A 21,061-nucleotide genomic window follows, 5' to 3' on the forward strand; every position below is an offset into this window, starting at 1 on the left:
TTCGCTACATTCAAACATCTATACATATATCTCCGAAACGATTGAAAATAATAACCATATTTATATATAAACTTCTTTTTACAATGACTCATATTATCATCTCCCAAAATATTTGCCTCTCCTTTTAACTCATCCTCTATAGATATAATATTAACCAATTTTATGAATATTGTAAAAAATTTAAAGAACTTTGGATTAATCAGAATTGGCGTAAACCAATACGGATTTTAATGTCAAATCCAAACAGATATGATTAAACCTATATTTTTTCCATCGACAGATCTCTTTATCGCGGAACGTTTGCTCCCTCCACATGCTGCACATCACAAAAATCTTACCTGCACTGAAATTACGGCTGTCGTGCGATTCACAGAGTTCTATATGTAGGTATGTGCGTGTACACACACACACACACACACACACACACACACACACACACACACACACACACACACACACACACACACACACACACACACACACACACACACACACACACGCACGCACGCACGCACGCACACACACACGCACACACACACACGCCCACACACACTCTCTCTCTCTTTCTCTCTCTCTCGTTACGCGTCCAGCTCAACCGGAATTATTTCTCAGGGAAATTACCGGTCATTACGGTCGCCAATCATTATCATCGGCCTTACCTTTCGTAGTGTCGAGCTTCACGTACCCGATTTTCCCTTCAACCTTGAAAATCATCCCGCTCGAATTCCCGCGTGAAAAGAAACGAACCACATTCCAATCGAGATATTTGCCTCTCGTAATCATATTAAATAATTTTTCGGTCAAGGTCGAGGCTGTCCATGACTTTTTTCAATCTCGATAACTGATAAAAAAAAAAGAACGGTTTACGAGGCGTGCCGTAGGTGTTTGTTGTAATTGTTGGATGTTGCGTGCGTGTAATTCACGACGAAATTACGCACGTTGAATGTACAAATTTGCATCTGTTACATATAAAAGAGTGCATAAATTTTACGGAACGGTCAACTTGAAACGAAACATTCAAGTTTCTCTGTTGGATTTAAAGGTATCATAAAATATTTAGCAGTTCTAGTTCAAGTTATTAATATTAATATCAAACTGCGTTAGTGTTTTGAATATTCAACATTTTTCATAAAATAACTCGTAAAATTAAGCTTCTCAAATCAGTTAACATCGTTCAAAGGTAAATATATTGGTGCATATTATCGTCGGCGAATCATCTATAAAAGATACGGTTTTAATCGAATTTAAGTATTTTCAACGTTTAAGTCTGAAATATTTGCTGCCTGTTTTGAAAGGCTGATTTTTTCGCAAACTTCATTCGTGTAATAATTTGAACGGCAAACATATATTATTACTCGAATAAAATGATACTTATTAGATTCTGCAGAATTAACGAAATGAAAATATACGGATTTGTCAAATAATAGAAAACCAATTAGTATTGCTGTTAGCAAGTTTCTTTTTTCTGGGTTTGATTGCTCATTTGCCCACACGAATGAAATTTGAATGACTTTATTTTCGATAACGACGGTCGAAACTTCGGCGTCTTTCCAACATTTCGACATTCTCGATATCTTTTACCAGAATTTTATCCCATTTCTTGAAATTACAAATATAACATATAGAGTGATTCAGAACGAATGTAGTAAAACTTTGACAAATTGTTTGGGAAGTCATTTTGAATAAAAATGTCATGAACATGGGTCCTATTCTTAATACTTACATAGTTACAGAAGTTTTAAAATTTTGCTGTTACTATAGTAAAATTACATGCTTGGTAGGAAGTGATCTTTGAAAAATTAAAACAAAACAGCAAAATATGTAAACATCATTTATTTTCGTTTTATAATAAATATTCAAAATATGCTCCCTGAGCACGCATTGCACGCATTGTATTGATATATGTATTCATATCATATTTTTTTATCGGAATGACTTCCCAAACAATCTGTCAAAGTTTGTGTCTCACACTCGTTCTAAATCACGCTGTATCTCTAAAGGCATTTTAAGTTAGGTACTTTCACATAATAAATGGGAAAAACAAATATTTTTACACTTTATTTCCCCATTTATACATTTTTCCTCATTTATTTTCTTTTTTATTAAAGACAGAACACAGAGTTAACTTTTTTATAGTTATATTTTTCCATTGTTGATTATACAAGACAATACAATAATATACTAGTTCAGGTATAGTGAAATATATTTAAGCTCTTAAACCTAATTTATAGCTTTAGGTCTTAGTCCATAAAACTTTGAAAGCTTTCAGAAAGCAATCGCATGTGATGAAAGTTAGAAAAAAAAGGTGTCAAATATAATAGAGAAAGGCGCCATAAGATATATTGCGCCAGATATATACTATGTCCCTTCTTTCTCTCGGCTTCTTTCTTCACTTTCACTAACAATAGAATGGTACGCGTGCAAGAAGTCGAAACTTAATGATCGCCACGCTCCGGCTACGTATATCCGTTTTTTCTCTTAGAATCGGTTTAGAATCTTTTGCTATCACATGGCACTCTACTCGATTCCGCGTTAGCACAGCGAAGTAGAAACGACTTAATTCTAGATCCGGCACGCCCACTCTTTATATTATTGTCATAAGATTATTAGAACAGCGATAAAACCTATCAACATTTCCCTACTGTTATTGCATTACAGAACAACTTTATTGATATGCGATACGTCGATCGATATAAATTTTCAGACACAAATGCCTCTGAATAGATCTTGGTATTTTATCGGTCAAACTATTTGCGGGGTGCAGTGGAAAAACAGACAGGTATAGACAAACAGATAGATAACTATATGCATACCACTAGCAGACGCGTTATTTAAGCACCGTCTTTCATTTTTCGAGCTATTCTCGGAGCTCGGAAAAATCGAAGAATTCGAAGGAAAGTAGAAAAGATCGCGAATAACTTTTGAACATTTTTTACAATGAATAAAAATGATTAAAAATATTGATTGTATTTCTAATATTAGAACCTTTTCGTGACACCGGGATGGACATGTGAGGTGGGACATTTTAAGGAGTTTCAAGTATTGTTATTAAACAAGAAATAAAAATGTTTATCATAAAGCCCATCTAAAGACAACACACGGTAAAAAACAATTTGTATTTGAGTGGATTTCTATCCGTTTAGAAATTTTTGTGTTAAATATTTATCATAAGCTGGTGTTAATGTAACATATTGTCATTGTGTTATTTTGACTTTCTGCGTTAAGTTAATATTCAACGTTTCTAAGAGTTAAAATAACTCAATTAATATGTAGGAAATATAATTCTTGGTGGCATATTTTATATGTTATAAAATGAACACCTAAATTGTGTTACTTTCCTCTCTATAAGAGTTTCCATCTTTGTTAAATCGAGATTTTCATGTTATACATAATTATAAAAATATCGCTGTCTCCTGTTTTTCTGCAAGACAAAAAGAAGAAAGAATAACATTTTATTTTAATTAAATTTAACATTATAAATATAGTGGATCAAAAAAGTATTTGCACACCCAGTTTTCTTACAATAACTAGTAATTTATATATTGTATGTAATAAATTATTTATGGACACAATTTTCGTACTTATATATTATTCCTTCGAATAAAGTTATTGTAAGAAAACTGGGTGCGCAAATACTTTTTTGATCCACTGTATGTTAATTTAACATAAACTTTGCTTCCAGATTGCGTCCATGTGTTACAATTTTGTATTAATTTTTCACATATTACTTGTGTTATTTATTTACATATTTGCCTTCTGTTAAATTAACATAAAAATTAGAGTGGATAAATTGGGACATGTGAAATGTGTTAAGTTTAACACAAAATTTTTTACCGAGTACTTTCTGTCGATGTAAATCTGGAATTGTTCAAAGAGAAAACGGTCGCACAAGAGATTAAAAGCTGAAGCTTCGAAACGATTGTGTCTACATGCATTACATGCATAGGAAAGATTAATGAAAAAAATTGTCCAACAAAATTGATTTCTTTTCGATTAATACTTACAATTTACACCTGTCTTTATCATTTCGATCATTTTCTATGCCAGTCAAGATTTAATGATTATTCTACTATGCATCGGTAATAAAAATAGGAAGCCAACGAAACTCATCTAACACGTCTGTGAATGTGCAGTCTTTTTCAAGTCTATGTGTGATCTCGCGAAGAAAAGTGACTAAAAATTTTAAAATCCAAAAAAGACAGTCAAATAATTTATGATTTTGGATTAAATTAGACTTTAGATTCTCTTTTCTAGATCCATCTGAAAAACGGTGAGACAATGCGTTTATTCGCACGCGCATCCATGCAGCCGATCGAGGCTAATGCGCAACGACACCTTCACATTCCGACCCGTTCGTAACTCAAAAACCACCGATGCGTGGTTTTTCGACGGTTCGACGCTTTCGTCGAGAAGAAACAATTTAGCCGCGAGTTGAAAAAAAAAACATTTCGCGGATAAAAAGAGAGGCGATAAATAGTTTTCGAACGATCTCTGTATACAATCTCATACTTTTCTCTCATATTATTTTTTATTCTCTCACTGGCGCGTATAATAGTGCGCGCGCGTATACAAATGAGCGCACGCGCAGCTCGCGATATTGCAACAATACGTTCGTCGATGCGTCGCGCGCGCATGCACGCACACGCGGAGGCGTACATAGGCATAGATACGTCACGAGCACACCAGCACGTGGTCTCGCGGTACCCTATGTGGGTAAATGTGTCAAGGACGTGCGAACTGGCCTGCAAAACGACGATTCGCTTTTCGATGAAACATCGTTCTCTCTCTCTCTCTTTCTCTCTCTCTCCCTCCCTCTCTCTCTCTCTCTCTTTCTCTCTTTCCCTCCCTCTCTCCCTCTCTTCTCTCCTCTCTTATCTCTCTTCTCTCGCTCTTTCGTTTCCATCGTCATTTCTGAGGCAAAGCGAGCGGCGATTTTTGCGAAATCTTTATTACAAGAGCATAAAAACACAGCGAATCGGGCTTGGGAAATGGGTCACACACATCGAGGACCAAGGCTTTTTCGGAAACACTCGCGGAAACTCATAATCTTCCGCTGGAACGAAATCAATTTTATACTCGTGGAATTTTATTTGAACGGTCCGGAGAATTCGGATTCTAATCGCGTTAATTATTTTACATTGTGTCACAGTTATGTCACATTGATAATAACGAATTGACGAAAAATTGTCATTTCGTCTCAGGTATATTTGTTTAGAAACGAGGAAAATCTGGGTTAAACAAATATCGCTCCAGGTCACTCCGTCGTGCGAACGGCACGCGAGGCGTAAATAATCGGTGACAGCAAAAAAAGAACAACTTCGTCACGTTGGTATTTGTTTCCCTTGGTAGATCCTCGTAATACCGTATCGGAATGCCTGAAGCTGAACGCGCGATTTAGATACTCCGGATTTTCGTAAGCGTAACACAAAGGAGAATCCCTCCCTCTTCCCCACCGCGACAGAAATATTCATTACGTTAATATACGACGTGTAACCGCACAATCGGTTAGATTTTACTTTTAGTTTCGAAAATGGGATTGCGAAGTGGGGATAGGCCTTGGCATACATCGCACACCAAGACACATCGTTGGTAGCGAGAGAGCGAGAGAGAGAGAGAGAGAGAGAGAGATACACATCGTACACCGGTACGCTCGTATTCCCCGACGAATATTACAAACTATACAAACTATGATTCCACAGCGAAGAGTAATCGCATCCCGAGACACGGTATTCGACGAACGAGCGCTCTTATTGGAATCATCCTTTTCGCTTCTTATTAATAACGTATATTATATCCGTGTATCTCTTTCTTTTTCTCTCTCTCTCTCCCTCTTTCAATCAGCCCAGATGCAACAAGCATTATCCTGCCTGAGTAAATTACCTCAGTGTCCCAGTTTGGAAGATAGATTATTTGAAAGAAAAAAAAACTCTTTGTTTGGAAAAAAAATACTTTAACTTTGCCAAACTAAATTATTACGTCGTCATATCGACGCTCGAATTGGCTGAGAATTCATCAAACCCTACAGCTCTCTTCGATACTTATGTATCGCACTCATATAAATGACGATAATTGATTGCTATATGCACCCAATATAGTTTTATCGATTTATTAATATTTTGTCCTCAAAAGATTAGCTGCACATTTTTTCCAATACTCCGATGGGTAGTAGATATTACGATGTTCTCCGTGACCTAAATTACCTCAAATCAAAACAAGTTATCTGAGTTTCTGAATCTGGTTTACTTCTTTTTTTATCTTTTATTATGCATCTTATAATCAGTTCGACTGCAATTTGCATTGTCTTGGTTCAGTAAATTATTTCAGTGCCCTACTTTAAAGTATAACTCGACGCTTCCTTTTTTTCTTTAAAGATCTTATTTTATCCACTCACGATCTTATCAGATATTATTGGATTTATTATTATTGTGATTTTATTTACCACCTTTCTTGGCGAGCATAAATAACATTTTTCTAATATCCATAGGTCAGTATTAAATATCGCGATCTTTTTCATTGAATTCTTTATCTATTGAATTATCCATATCTACGTTAAATGAAAATGTTTTTTTTCCTCTTCTTCAAAGGAATCCACGTGTTACTTTTCGCTATCTATAACTAGGTCAAGACTTCTCAAGTTGGAACGTGTTCTTTGGCAAGTTTCGAACTTTCGTTATAGATTCTCGAGGTGCGCAAAGTATTTTTTCTCGCGTGGCCCGTTCTCGCATCACCGCGACAATTATTCCGATTGGCGTCGCACGCGAATTCACACGCACGTCCATTCGACCACGAGGCGTTTAAAGGATCACCGCGATGCTAATTGACCCAGAAATCAAGCGTGATGCCGATAATGGTCGCATAATTTCAGTCTATACGGGTAAAGAACTGCCACGATGCCGCGGCAGGCTTTGTCGTCGTGACTGTCGTCGTTATCGCGTCGCGTTGAATCCTGAGCGCGGTAACGAGTTTACACCGAGTTGCGGAATTGTATATATATATATATATATATATATACGTATAAGCATAGGGTGTAATATAAGTACAAGGAGGAAGACAAAAAGCGCAGCGGCGAGTACACCGCGTCGCGTCGCATTGACGATACTTTTGCACGATAAATTACTTATTTCATGCCACTCCGTCTATAATTATTCTCTCTGCCTTTTGCATGCTATTAATCGCTCGCGATAACGAGCCGGCGAGTGGACTCGCTAACGCATCGCGTCGCATCGCATCGCGTCGACGCGGACGGCGAGCCTCCACGTGCTAGCCAATTCTGTCGGCGACATGCTAAACGATATTATCGTTAATTGGAGCGTTGCAATTGGACCGTGTTACGCAACGCGGTGACACCAAGTGTGACACTTTTTGCAAATCGACGAAACTTATTTGAATAAAGAACAGAACGTTTCTTTCTCTCTTTTTTCCTTTTTTTTTATCAACTCAGCCGACCCGGGGCAATTGCACCCGGTGCCGTAATACGCAATGCCGCATTGCGTAACGCGGTGCAACCATGCGCCGAAAATGCGACACTCGAAAGTGAAACCGATTCCATCCGATTCTCCATTTTACGACGCGTCGCAGCTAATTATCTACGCCGCCCCACTCCGGGAGCGCACGCAATTTTAACGCAATCGCGGTATCGTTGTAAAAAAAAAAGAACAAAGAAGAGAAAAAGAATCGGAGAGAATCTCCAGCTCGTGGACGCGGACGCGACGTGCCCGTATGTATGGCGACTGCCAAACGCGGTGTGTTGCGCCGTCGATTTTACACTTTGAAAGTTTCTGGGTCGCGGCGTGCGGATGGGCTTTCACTTTCCTCCGTTCCGTCTTCCGTTCTTTCGAGCGCGTTCTGTGCCGGCCGCTGGGGCCCTTTTCGCTTTCGTTTGACCCTTTTTCGCTCGCGACAATTCTTATTCCACCTGCGTCGACGGCTACGCGATCGGCGGCAACGCGCCATCGAGGCCTCTTTCCCGTAGGCACCTATTCGGTCGACAGCTATCCGGTAAAAATAATGCGTGAGCGTACGTGCGTGCGTGCGTGCGTCGGGCGTTCGGACGCGACGTGCTCATGCAGGTACTCGCTTCCGATCCGCACCGGTTCGAACAAAAGACACGGACCGCTGTTTAGAAGCAGAGGCGGTACAATGAGGAACGGAAGTTCGATCGATCGGGTGTATTTTTTCAGCGGGATTCGAGTCACGGCCCTCGTTTGCGTCGTGCTTCATTCGGATCGCACACCATTACGGAATTTGCGTAGCCTATTACGTCCCGCGTATCCGTATAAAACGGTCTTGATATATTGCTTGTCGAATACGATAAACGATGTTAACGTAACATCGTCACGCCACAACATTTTGTAATAGTCATTACACACAGAAAGTCTGCTTTTTAAAGTTGCCATAAAATGTGGAATGTACGAATGTTTCTTTCATTATCATTTTAAACGCAATGGATACTTTGAATAAGTGTCGGGCAACTCACTTTGCTTTATACAAGATGGCATTTCGAAAATAAACATCGCCCAAATGGGCCATTATAGCGCACAACATTGAATCACAGGTCATTTTGTAGGTATTGTTGTGTACATCACTAGCAAAATAAGTTTAGGTTCTAGAACGGTGGGCAGAAGAAGTTATGATCGGTTCAGTTATCAGTCTTAATACTCTTAATTACCTATTCATTATTATCTTCACCGTCATCGTCAGAACTGTCAGAAAATGATATAAAAATATCTTTAATATGCTCCTATGGCAGCTTAATTCTTGTGTTTGAATGTTTTTTTTGTCTTTCGGCCAAAAAGTGCAAACCAGCCGCAGGCCTGAAATTTTCACCGAACAAACCAAAAAGTTCGTTACCGCCGTCACCATAGGAAAGTGCTCTGGGCGCAAGGAAGTCTGGACGATGTTATGAAATATATTATTTTATATAAAATTAGTGATATTATAATATTTAAGTTAAATAGTGTAAAGTTTTTAGTGCCAGTTAGCTAATATTACATATGGTAATATGCGAAATTCACGCCCACGAGGGAAAGTATCTTTCCCCACGTTTTTTTAAGACGTGAGACTATGTTATTATTATTTCTATCAACCTTCTCTACAAATGCAAAGTCAAGTGTGTGCATGGTCCTTTTAATAAGATGGGCGAGGTTCTTTTCTACTGATGAATTTTGCTCCGTTATCGTTACCGCGATCTTATTTCCCGGCCGAGTAAACGGCAGAGGGAAAGAACCCGTTGTGTGTTTCATAACGAGCTCTTTTTCTGGAATTAACGTTATTCTTTTCGACCAAGTTGCGCTTCATCATTACCCACATCCTCGCTTCTCCGAGCACCGCCACCGACCTCCGCTACGCAAATCCTTATCGAGCTTTTTACACACGCTTTTCGTGCTGCTTTCGTGCTGTTTGTGGCTTGGAAACGCGGGTGAGCGCAGAGGCCCAAATCGGGTATGTTTCGCGCGCTCGATAGTTATCATAAGAATGGCTCTATTATAGTTATAGAATCGACGTCGAGACACGTTTGTTCTCCAGAGCTATTTCTCTCCTAGTACTCCTAGCGTGTGTATTATTACGTATTCTCGGATGCTGCCCGAAAGCGACGTGTATCTCTCGTAAAAATTTTTCTTCTTTTTTTTCTTTTTTTTTTCTTTTTTTTGCGACGGATTTTTGAACGACTCCTGCGTAAATTCTAGGATCAGTTTATGGGGTAAGATGCGACGTACGCTTAATCTCGAAACCTGGTGCACCCGATGCGATGACAACGATGATGACAACACGCTTGCGATACTCCGCAAGGCGTGCATTCATGTGTGCCCGCGCGCGATCGCGTGCTTCTTGCGGGTGTGTTGGGTATGTATGTGGGTACGTGTGTGAGTACGTGTGTACGCGCTGTTACAGCAGAAACGCTCGCTCGGTCACTCGTACGAGAAAGAGTGCGAGAGTTGTCGAGAGAATAAATGAGTCGAGCGCGGGAGAAGGGAGGAATGAGGAGGGGCGTGCGAGGAAGAGAGAAAGTGAGAGTGAGCGCGGCGCGGCAGGAGGGAGGGAAGGGACCGAGCAGAAAGAGAGAAAGAGACGTCGCGGCTTTCCACGCTGCAGGTAGAGTACGCCTGTACATACGTACGAGGTAGGAAGGCGGTGGACGGGGTTAAGGGGCGCAAGGCGGGCCGCGGGAGAGAGGCGAAAGAAAGACGCACGCACGTCGGCGGAGGAAGACGAAACGCGCGCGGCGGGAAAAGACGGGGTCCGCGAGAAGGAGAGAGAAAGAAGGAGACGACGGCGCGGCCGCGAGGGGCGAAAGGCGGATACAAGGGAGCGAGAGAAACAACGGAGACAGACGGAGAGAGAGAGGAAGCGTGACGGGGAACGGAGGGTAAACCAGAGACGGAGCGCGGGGGACGTAACGAGAGGGAGCGAGTCGCGGCTGCGTCATGTTCTCAACGAACTGGGTCAGTAGGTCTCCCCACCACACTCCGCGTCGCACATCCACCGCTCGTGTACGCGCGTACATATCCGTACCCACACAGGCAGGCGTGGAGCGCTGGTGCTTGTCTCTCTCGGGGAGTGCCAACGGCGTTGCTGTTGACCCAGCCGCGGCCTGTACGTGTCTCGTGCCCGCGAACGCTTACCCGCGGCCACACTTCTACCTGACGATATATCCGTGGCGGCGCGTCTCGCCCGTCGTACACTTTGAAAGCAAGAGTCGCGCTCTTCTCTCCGCGCGCGCGCGCGCGCGCACGCTCCCGTCCCCCCTCGCACAGTAGTCTGTCTCGAGAGCGGACTCCGCGCTCCTTGTCTCGAGACGCCGCGCGGGGGGACGCGCGCGGAAAGGCCGAAAAAAGATTCGGTCCTACCCGATACGTTCGCGGAATGTGTCTTACGTCATTCGTAGGACCGGTCGTTTTCTCAGTTTTGCCGACGAGATGCCGCGAGAGCTCTTTTTCTCCTCCTTCGCGTACAGCGCCCGATAGAGTTTTATACTATACGTTTCCAAAATTCGTCTCTCCGCTGCGCAAAAAATCGACTCCGATCTCGGAGCGGGGACCGGATACGAGCCGCGCGTCCGTCGCGCGTAACGAAGCCGAGCCGGCCAAGCGCCGAGCCGAGCCCAGCGACGCTCGCGCGCGTTCGCGGACAATATTTCTCCGGCCGACATAGACCTGGTTCCGTAAGTAGGTCATCCCCCGCCACAGGTCGCGCAACCTCCTTCTCGCCGTCCCCCTCCGCTCCCTTCAACCGCGGCAATCCCGCCCGGCCGCCTCCTCTCCGCCGCGACCGCGTGCTACTCGCCTACCCCCCCCCCCTCTCTCTCCCGTCCGGCCGTCCGTACGGGCCTCTCAGGCAGCACCTCCACACCGCGTCGGATACCTGGCCGCGCGCGGTGGCATGCGCTGCTGAATCACTTTCACTTATGCCGTGCGCTGTGTTGGTTACACTCCGCGCCCGCGTCTCGCTCGCTCCGCTCGCGTCGTTAACTCTCTCTCTCGTTTCCTCCTTCTCGTCGCCTCTCGGCGTCTCGCTGCCCGTCGGTAAAGGGACACGCGCGCCTTCTCTCTATACCCACCGAAACGCCGAAGGAGTCTGACAGTAGTGCGCGCCTCGGCACCGTTCTCCGTGGCACAGTTTCGTTCAATTTTCCGACTGTCCGCGTTTGCCGTCGTCGTCGTGTCGTCTCCTCCTCGTCTTCATCGCGACAAATGTCGTCGATCTCGTTGTCACGCGTCAACGAGCGTCGCTCGGTTTTCAGAAGTGCGCCCGCTGGTAGTAACGTGTAATCGGCCGCGCGTTATCGTGAGACGGGAGTGATCGCGGCGTGAGAAGTCGATAGCAGCAGCAACAACGGCAACGGCAGCGGTACAAGTGGCGTCGTCTCGTTATCTTCATCATCATCATCATCATCATCATCGTCAATCCGACGTCCCCGGACGACGCGCCGCAGGGGAACGACGTGGGCCGTTCTCGTCGTCGTCGTCGTCGTCGTCGTCGTTGTCGTTGACGACGTTGTTACCACTGCGCGCTCGCAGCGATACGTCACGTATGCCGTGTCTCGCAAAGGCGGCCTCCCCGGCAGTCTCTACCTACCTACTCCATCGTCTCCATCCATGTGCTGACGGTAGGGCAGCGGAAGGGAGGGGGCGGGCCCTTCGGGAAAGCAACGAGCCGAGAGGACAACTAGTCGTACGCAGATAGGCGAGCTGTCAAGTCACTCCGCTCAGCTCCGGTCCCGGAGTCCCTTGTTGATCGCGCGCTCGTCCGTTCGTTCGCTCGTTCATTTGCTCACTCGCTCAACTCGCTCGCTCGCTTGCTCGCCGGTATATTAGTCATCCGAATTACAGTGCGTGCTAGCGCTCTCTTTCGCGCCTTCCTCCACTCGCGATAATACAATCGCGATTGTGTGTCGCACGTAGACCCGTACCGTGTTTGTTGACAGTCGCGCGCCCCTGTGCTACTACCGCGGCGCTCCTCGGTCCTCGTGTCGTTGCTGTCGCATGTGTGTCCGTCCATCTGTCTGCCTCATCCGTGGTGTTACTCGCCGGAGTCCGGACGCGCGATATGCGGATGGACGTATTCGTCGTACGCGAGTCTCGTCGTCCGCATCGTGCTCGGCGATAAGTTGGATTACAGTGTGCGGACAGGAGAGGAAGCGACGAGGTTCGAAAGGGGGCTTCTTGGTGCTGTTTGCCGCTCGGTCGCTCCGTTTCGACAGTGGCGAATGTTAACGCGCGCGGCGACATTCGACGATTGTTATCATGCCTCGGACGTAGTCCCGTCGACCTCGACCGACGACTTTGTGTATCCGCATATACGTTTGGTGGTGCGCGATGGTTTTTCTCGGTAAACGTGTGTAACCCGCGAAAAAGAGAGAGAGTGAGAGAGGGAGAGAGAGAGAGAAAGAGCGTGACTGGTGATCGATATTCTTATTCGTGCCCCAGGGCACCAAAGTCGAGTGTGTGTTCCCTATTCCCGTACCCGCGGAGGAACTCGCGCTTCCTCCTCGCTACGAACTGTGCCGGCGTTTTATTTGTTGACATCGACGTCATCGTTGCCGTCATCGAAAACGACATCAGCGGGTGCGCCAGGTTGCATTTTACGAAACATTTAACAACCGGCTTGCCGGAAATTACGCGTTCGCCTAAACGGAACGAGAGCGATGTCCCGCGAACGTGACCAACTGAACGGAATAGATAGACACAAATATACAAAGATATATATAGATGTAATTTATTGACACCTCCTCGAGAAGTCAGCTTGATCGACGTTACGCGACGATAGCAGAGTAGTGCCCAGAAATTTAGTAAAGATTTGAGAAAGAAACGTCGGAGTGAGAAAAGGGAGGAAAGTCAAAACGAGTCAAAACGAACGTCGCTGTGTCATCGCATCGGGCGCATCCGAGAGGGTGGCAGGGGGGCTTAAGTAGCCCCGTTTCACACACACATATATGTGCCGATACGCGAGCACGTCCGTCCGTCGTGCGGTGCTTCTCGCGCATGGGTGATATGTTATTGGAGATGGAGCAGCATTCGGGCCTGATATCCCTGAGCATGTCGCCGTTCCACCTGAGTCCGCAGGGCAGCCCCCAGGCCGCCGGACAGCAGCCCCCGCAGCAACAGCCGCAGCCGCACTACGGCTCGTCGGCTTATAGCAGTTGCGCGCAGAGCTCGCCATCGCCCATGTGCCATCAGCCGCAGTCGCAGTCGCAGCAACAGCAGCAGCAGCAACAACAGCAACAACAGCAACAAATGTCCGCTCACAATCAGGCGGCACAGTCGCAGGGCATGTCGAGTTTCGAGGCGGCCTTCTTCGACGCCCCCCTCGAGGATCATCGATGCCCCGTGTGCGGACACAAAAACATATCCAGTTATCAGTGCGGTTTGCAAGGCCTGCTCACGTGCGAGAACTGCAAACATTTCTTCAAGCGCAACAGCTCGCCGTGCAGTAATAAAAAGGTTTACACGTGTCTCTTCTCTCAAACGGGGGGTGGCGGCGGCGGCGGCGGCGGTGGCAATGGCGGTGGCGGCAACAGCGGTAACGGGGGTGGTAGTGGCGGTGGTGGCGGTGGCGGCGGCGGCGGCGGCGGCGGCGGCGGCGGTGGTACCTGCGGCGCGTCTTCGGCACTCGAGATCTGCGCCAACAAGAAAGTGTACACGTGTCTATTCCCGCCTACAGGAGCCGGAAGCGGTAACGGAGCCTGCGGCGGCACGTCCACCAGTCTCGAAGGTAACGGCGGCGGTGGCGGTTACGCCAGCAGCGGCAGTGGCAGTGGCAACGGCGGCGGCCCTGCCGCCGGAGGTGGCGGTCCAGGCGCGGCTAACGCCGCGATCAGCGGTGGGTCGGCCGTCGCCGCGGGAGGTGGCAACGTCGTCGCCGGTTCGGTCCCGACCGGCGGCGGTACCCTATGTCACCCTGGCCTGGGCCAGGTCGGTGTCGTGACCGGCTCGATACCGTGCCCGTCCGATTTCCCGGACACCAAGGACATCGTCATCGAAGAGCTGTGTCCCGTATGTGGCGACAAGGTGTCCGGTTATCACTACGGTTTACTCACGTGTGAGTCCTGCAAAGGATTCTTCAAGCGCACCGTCCAGAACAAGAAGGTCTACACGTGCGTGGCTGAGAGATCCTGTCACATCGATAAAACTCAGCGGAAGCGGTGTCCCTTCTGCCGTTTTCAGAAGTGCCTCGAGGTCGGCATGAAACTCGAAGGTGAGTCCTTTTCAGTGTTACTTATCGAACGATTATTAAGGATATACCTACTTAAGACTTAAGCGAACGGTCGTGCAACGAAATAATTCAAAGATAATTTCGTTTAAAGCTTTCTCCGACCGCCTCGTGAGCGAGAGTAGGACGTCAACAAATATTTTGCTTGCATTCGCTGTTTCTTCGTTCGCTCGGCGTATATTCATTTTTTAGTATGAAAATGCAAACTGATGTAAAGCACCAAGAGATAATTTCGAGTAAACTGAAAAAAAATTCCATACGATTGAAAATATGTAACATAGTTATACTATAAACATTACAATAAGACCTGTTCTACAATATGTCTTATGTCGCTGTGGGATGTCGGAACGCGGCCGATGGTCCAATGAGGAGAACTCGTTTTCGAAAAAGAAATTCTCTCATTGGACTATCGACTGCATTCTGACATCCCACAGCGATGTATACAACGTATCGTAGAAAGGGAAAGAAACAGCGATGGCACCAGAAGCGAAAAAAGATCATTTGTACACTTTGAAGACAAACACGAGGAATATTAGCATTTATAGCGTTTTACATTTCTAATATACTAGTGATAAGCGCCGTTCGATGCCACCCGCAACATAATTTACGAAACGCTTACGATAATCTTTACATTTATGTCAAATATAATAATAATAATAATAATTAATTTTTATTAACGGAACAAAATACCCTTTAACATACAGTCAGAAAAAGAGAACATACATTTTATAAAATCTAATACGAAGAGTATTTTTATATCAAGCCGAGACTCTGGATTGATTTATTAATTGATATTACGAGATAAGTCGAGAAAACTTAAGTTTGAAAGTAGTTACAGAGCCGCAAAAGAAATCTACACTATTGGAATAATTGCTCGCAGAGATCATCAACCCATTAAGCAAGAATTTGTCCCATATAAAGTACGGTTCTATCCGATATGAAAGACGGAGTAGTACTCCGGGAGTACTGCTTTAAGTTTCTAGTTGGAATGCTAAAATTTCTTAACAAATCTGGACCATCAATAAAGTAATTATATTTTATTATAATTAAAATCGAAGAGGGGGGGAGTAGAATTATTGCGGAAAAATTATATACAAGCTTTAGTGCGTACCGTTGAAAAGCAACTCCCGAGAGAAAAACTCAAGCGCCAAGAGAAGAGAAGAAAGGATGCATTTTTTCGAGTTACGACCTCTTTTTACAGAGCAATTTCGATTTTAATAGCAAAAGGTGTCGAAAAGAATTTTACCGAAATATCGAAATATCTATGCATCTTATCAGATAAATAAATAATCCAATAAATGATCCAATATATTATTACATGTTAAGGTATATTTCGTATAACACCGATAGATATCTAGGAACAAAAAGTCTGTCAAAAACTGAATCGATTTATTGAATCGCACGGGAAACGTTATAGATATATATATATGTATAGATTTGTAACTCGTTATGTAGATAACATCTCGCGAAGAATTTTATCGACGGGCATCTGTTATAAAAAATAATGTTTTATGTGCATATACGCGCAGTTGAGAGAACCTAGGATCGATGCACGTGAAATACGACGCAAAGAATACTATTTCAATTTTCTAATTTTCATGTTTAAAAGAACGATAATATTAATTCTGATCGTTAAATTGTGTGATGAAGGTTATCGCGATGAAGGTCTGAATCGCGATATCGGGTAACAGCGTAACGTTAATGCCTCACATATAACTGATAACAGGCTAATAATAGACCCAACAATGCAGATCGACATAACGTCATTAAGTAAACCGTTATAAAAAGTTCCTGCAAAATCGCAAAGTCTCATTCTAGACTTCTAGAGAATTAAATGTAAATCTACGCGTATACTCGTGCGTATTAAATCCACGCCTATTTCCACGTATGAGTACAGTACATTCGAACACAAGTTTATTTAAAGATAAAGGATATAAAAGGAGGTTAACGAACCAAGCAAGGTATACGTGCTAATAAAGTATTAATAAATAATGTGAACAAACGTTTCGACCTGTAATAAAGTAAAGTCTTCAGTGCGATATAACATAACCGTCACTTACAAACTAAAATTAATGAAATATAGTCAGATTATAAAATTCGTAAAACAAGTATGTAGAATACCAAATTATCTGGAGAAGAGTCTCTTGATGTGCAAGAATGATGGAATGGGCTCTCATAATGTAATTGTTAAAGTGATGCATAAGTGTAGGCTGTAAAGGAACCGATTTTGTTAGGAACAGAAAGATTGAGGATAAATATGAAAAAGTTGGTATTAGTTACATTATAAATAAGAAAGAGGAAAGTATAAAAGAAGTAATAAAAACATAGAGAAAGATAATTTTTTATTACTTGTTTAAACGTTAAATTGGTCTTAAAGAGAGTTTCTTAAAGAGAGAAAAAAGAAACAAGTTTATTTTTTTCGTCGTTATAAAAAGAACCTGCATATGAATATCCAATTCCGCGGCGGGCATGTGATCGCCCGTTATGTATCAATTGCATCGCGCGTCGTTTTAATAATTTCTCAGTTTAGGGTGAGTTTTTTAATTCAGCACAAATCCACCGCATTTTTATTGAACACAAATGATAACATGACGTCTCCGATGGATGTTTGATGGCCTGTTTTTAAGAACGGTTCGATAAACATTAATGGATTTAACTGAATTCAATAATAAGTATATGTATCTATGATCAAGACTGGTAGACATCAACAATTTAATATTTATATACGTGCATATAATTCTAAAACCCGGTTACAACATTTGTTACACATAATTCTGGCTTAGTTCTTGACTTTCACCAGGCGTGAGCCACGTTTTCCCGCCAACAGCGGTCCGGTGTCACCGACATTATTATGTTTTATGTTATCTCTTGTTGAATATCTCCGCGCGAGTGCCGCTAACCGCGCGCGTCAAAAGCCGTTTATGCGCACGTTCGGTTATCGTCGTGGTCATCGTGGTCGTCGTGGTGATCGTCGTGGTAGTCGTCGTCGTCGGTTGGACTCGGTTCTCGTCAGCGTGACGCTCGGGCGTTTCCGCACCACGCTCGTACGAACTTAACCTTATTACACACCGTGGAAGCGATTAATCGAGTCTCACACCGCGTGCTCTCTTTCGCCGTTTTAAAGCTCGGGAATGCGCGCTGGACGGCAAGCGATGGCACGTACCTCTTATGCTTGGGCTACACTATATGCGCGTTATCGCGAATCGGATTCGCGAATCGTGCATTTGTATGCCATTCGTGCTAAGCACACATGGTATACAAATGCACGATTCGCGAATCCGATTCGCGAAAACGCGCATAGTGTAGCCTCAGCCTTATAGTCACGCGAATCGATCGCGCGCGCGCCTCTTCCCCGCGATATTCGAGTCGGAGCGGAGAAGCGGTCGTTCCTACACGCTGGACAAACGAAATTACGTCACGGCACGGCACGGCACTAGTAACACAATTACGCGCCATTATCTACCCGCTTACGTTTGGCCCCGTTAAAACTCCTGCGTCAACAATTTCTTCTTAATTAGCAGGCGGCTCTGTGAACTTCGGTAGCTTATAGACGATATATAAATTATGCCGTGATAATTTTACTCTTACGCGAGGAAATATTCTACGAGACTCTTTCTCCTTCGTAATTAAATTAATAACGTCTGGCGAGCCGCTTGATATAATAATTACTTAATTTCTAATTATATTTTAATTCAAGATAAATTTATTAATACAAAATCGGTCACACGTATATTCACGCACGCACACGAACGCGCACGCGCGCGCGCATACGACGTGTAATAAAATTAAATTGAATCAAGTTATAAACAGGCTAGTTCGATCGATGCTCCAATTTCGGTGCTTTCCGCCGCTCGCGATTGCGCTCGCATTTGTCGGGGCCCCGGGTGGGGAGGGGGGAGGGGGGAGTTCAGAAATACCGCCAAGAAACAGAGTTTGGTCGTAGTGTCTAATGCAATCCGAGTAACTGGGTCTAGGCCCCCAAGGCCCAACGATTAAGCGAATCTCGAAACAGCGTCTGTTGCAATTGCCGTCTTTGCACACCGTTTTCCACGGCGCGTTCCTACGACGGCAAACGGGGGAGATTGCTTAACGCGGAAAGTTTCCAGAGTGCTTGCGAGTGTTTACGAAAGGAAGGGGTTTCTTTTTACCTGCGTCGCGACGCTCTTACCAAGTTTTACAAATAAAGAGGAAAAAAAATTCTGTGCCGACGAAGATCCCGCGGAAAATGCGCGTAAAATACGTCCCGATAATACGTGCACGCGGAAAAACGAGAACAGCACGGGGCCGCGCCTATCTACGAGAAAAGTAATTAAACTGAATTGTGAACAAGGTAGAAAGAGGGAGGGGAAGGGAGAAGAGAGTTTCGATAAGATCGTGATTCGATAATTTGACACGAAGTATATCATTAAGTGATAATATCTGTCATAATCGTGGCCCGATGCTGTCATTTTGTCGCTGCAAAATGTAAAGAGCATAGAGCATAGAGTAACGATTGTTGTCTGATTTTTCCTTCCGTCGCTTCGTCGTTATACGTTTTTCGACTCGTTTCACTCTCTCGCGTTGTTCGCTTCGGCGTTAATAAATTATTTCTACGCATTCGTCGCCGAAAGCGGAGTTGTTTAACGCTGTTCGATTAATCATCGCGATTTTGAATTGTACACGAGCGCGCTTTCTCGAATAATTTACGACGAGATCGCGGCTCGATTCGTCTACCGATTTGCCTTGTGTGAAAGAAAGAAACGCGACGAGGCACGAAAAGAGCCGGCGAGCACACTTGTGGTAATCAATGCGCGATAACACCTGTCAAAGATCCGCGGCAAACTCGCCGTTTTCAACGACGCGTGAATGAGCTGGCTCGTTCGCTATAAAATGAGCAGTTCCGCGCCTATGGCTTTGTAAGCAATTTAAAAACTATCTTGCTAGCAATGAACCCGTCGGACGAGATGCTCGTGAGGTTTCCGGAGCGTGTTAAAAGAAATATCCATTAGTTATTAATAATAATTTATGTTAGCGTTTGTGGTAATTAATTAATTGTGTAACGTATGACCTCTTAATTTTCTTTCAAGTAATTACATTACGATAAAGAAGTCGTCTAGTATAATTGAAGAAATATTTCAACGCATTAACATAAAGTTAATTAATCATTTATTAAATGCAGTGCAGTTGATCTTGGTCATCGAAAAAACGATAAAGAATCAATTACCTCCTATATCTCTATTCCACGTTCAGTGTCAATAATTAAAAATTGTTCGTGTATTTAATTAAATTTAATGATAATTTGATGATGATTTGATAATAAAACCTTAAATTTTATTCGCTTAAGGAAAATATCAAGTTTAATTATTATGATTGGGATATAATCACGATTGATCGTTATATTTATAGTTTTTTCATGTATGTCGAAAATTCTTAAATGCGGCGAGCGAGGACGCGAAATTCTTCGCGTTTGATATTATTCAACGTGTCGCGAAACGCAGCGCGGTTTTGCGCAATTTAAAAGCATGACCGTACGTACACGCAATAAAGTGTCAACGCTCAGGTTTCAGTTTCGCAGGTGCGAACAATTTGCCCAGCGGTTAAGTAAATGAACTTATCTATTCTTATACCGACGATAATGCCACTTTACTTTTAGCCAGAGAGTTTATATAAATATCCGCATGCAGACTCTCTGAGACTCGCGCCTGGGATAGCAATTTAAATCTTTCCCGAGTCATGACAAGGAATAATTTTTGCCGACTATGCAAAAAAAAATCCGGGTGATGCATTACGACGATATATATTTATTATAGATGCATAATGCGCGCTTGGTTTCGTGTTTCGATGAAACCGGCATCAAATATATTGAACCGGAATACATCCCGGCATGTGTGCGTGTGTGTGCGCTAACTAATATTGTGATAAGACTTAACTTAACGCGCGACAAGGCGGACATAGGCTCTCCTTATCAAAATTACGTTCAAACAGCGGCGACATAAAGAAAAAAAAATTCGCTTTCGACAGAGCGAGTGTGGTCTGTGCGAAACGCGCTGTTTTACGAGTTGTTGTTAAATAGAATTTTTTAATCGATGGAACATCAAATCAAAGAGCGTCGAATTTTAAAAACGCAAGATATTGCAGATTTATCGCATATCTTTATAATGATACAATACGTTACAACCTGATAGGATAATATCTGAGAAATAATAGCGATAAAATTACTAAAGTCAAGCCCGCATTTTCTTTCATGTTTGATTACTCATTTCAAAAGAATAACGCTGCTCTCTCTCTCTCTCTCTCTCTCTCTCTCTCTCTCTCTCTCTCTCTCTCTCTCTCTCTCTCTCTCTCTCTCTTTCTCTCTCTTTCATAAAGAAGT

General features: G+C 43.8%; 2 protein-coding genes across 3 annotated transcripts in view; both read left to right on the plus strand.

The window, feature by feature from the left end:
* LOC139779399 (uncharacterized) overlaps positions 1 to 13,046 on the plus strand; it is a 73,490-nt gene extending 60,444 nt beyond the window's left edge. Inside the window, exon 2 of the mRNA XM_071717750.1 lies at positions 12,619 to 13,046. Within this exon, the coding sequence (XP_071573851.1) occupies positions 12,619 to 12,713 (95 nt within the window). The 3' untranslated portion in view covers positions 12,714 to 13,046. The remainder of the gene's footprint in view (positions 1 to 12,618) is intronic.
* A 33-nt stretch (positions 13,047 to 13,079) lies between these two features.
* The window catches only part of Ftz-f1 (ftz transcription factor 1), a 36,361-nt gene continuing 28,379 nt past the window's right edge, over positions 13,080 to 21,061 (plus strand). For both annotated transcript variants that reach the window (XM_071717742.1, XM_071717743.1), the window contains exon 1: positions 13,080 to 14,694. In XM_071717742.1, coding sequence (XP_071573843.1) covers positions 13,482 to 14,694 — 1,213 coding nt within the window. In that variant the 5' untranslated portion in view covers positions 13,080 to 13,481. The remainder of the gene's footprint in view (positions 14,695 to 21,061) is intronic.

Source organism: Temnothorax nylanderi, unplaced genomic scaffold (assembly GCF_030848795.1).
Source record: "Temnothorax nylanderi isolate EJ_2023f unplaced genomic scaffold, tnyl_v1.0 TNYL_tig0224_pilon, whole genome shotgun sequence".
NCBI lineage: Eukaryota > Metazoa > Arthropoda > Insecta > Hymenoptera > Formicidae > Temnothorax > Temnothorax nylanderi.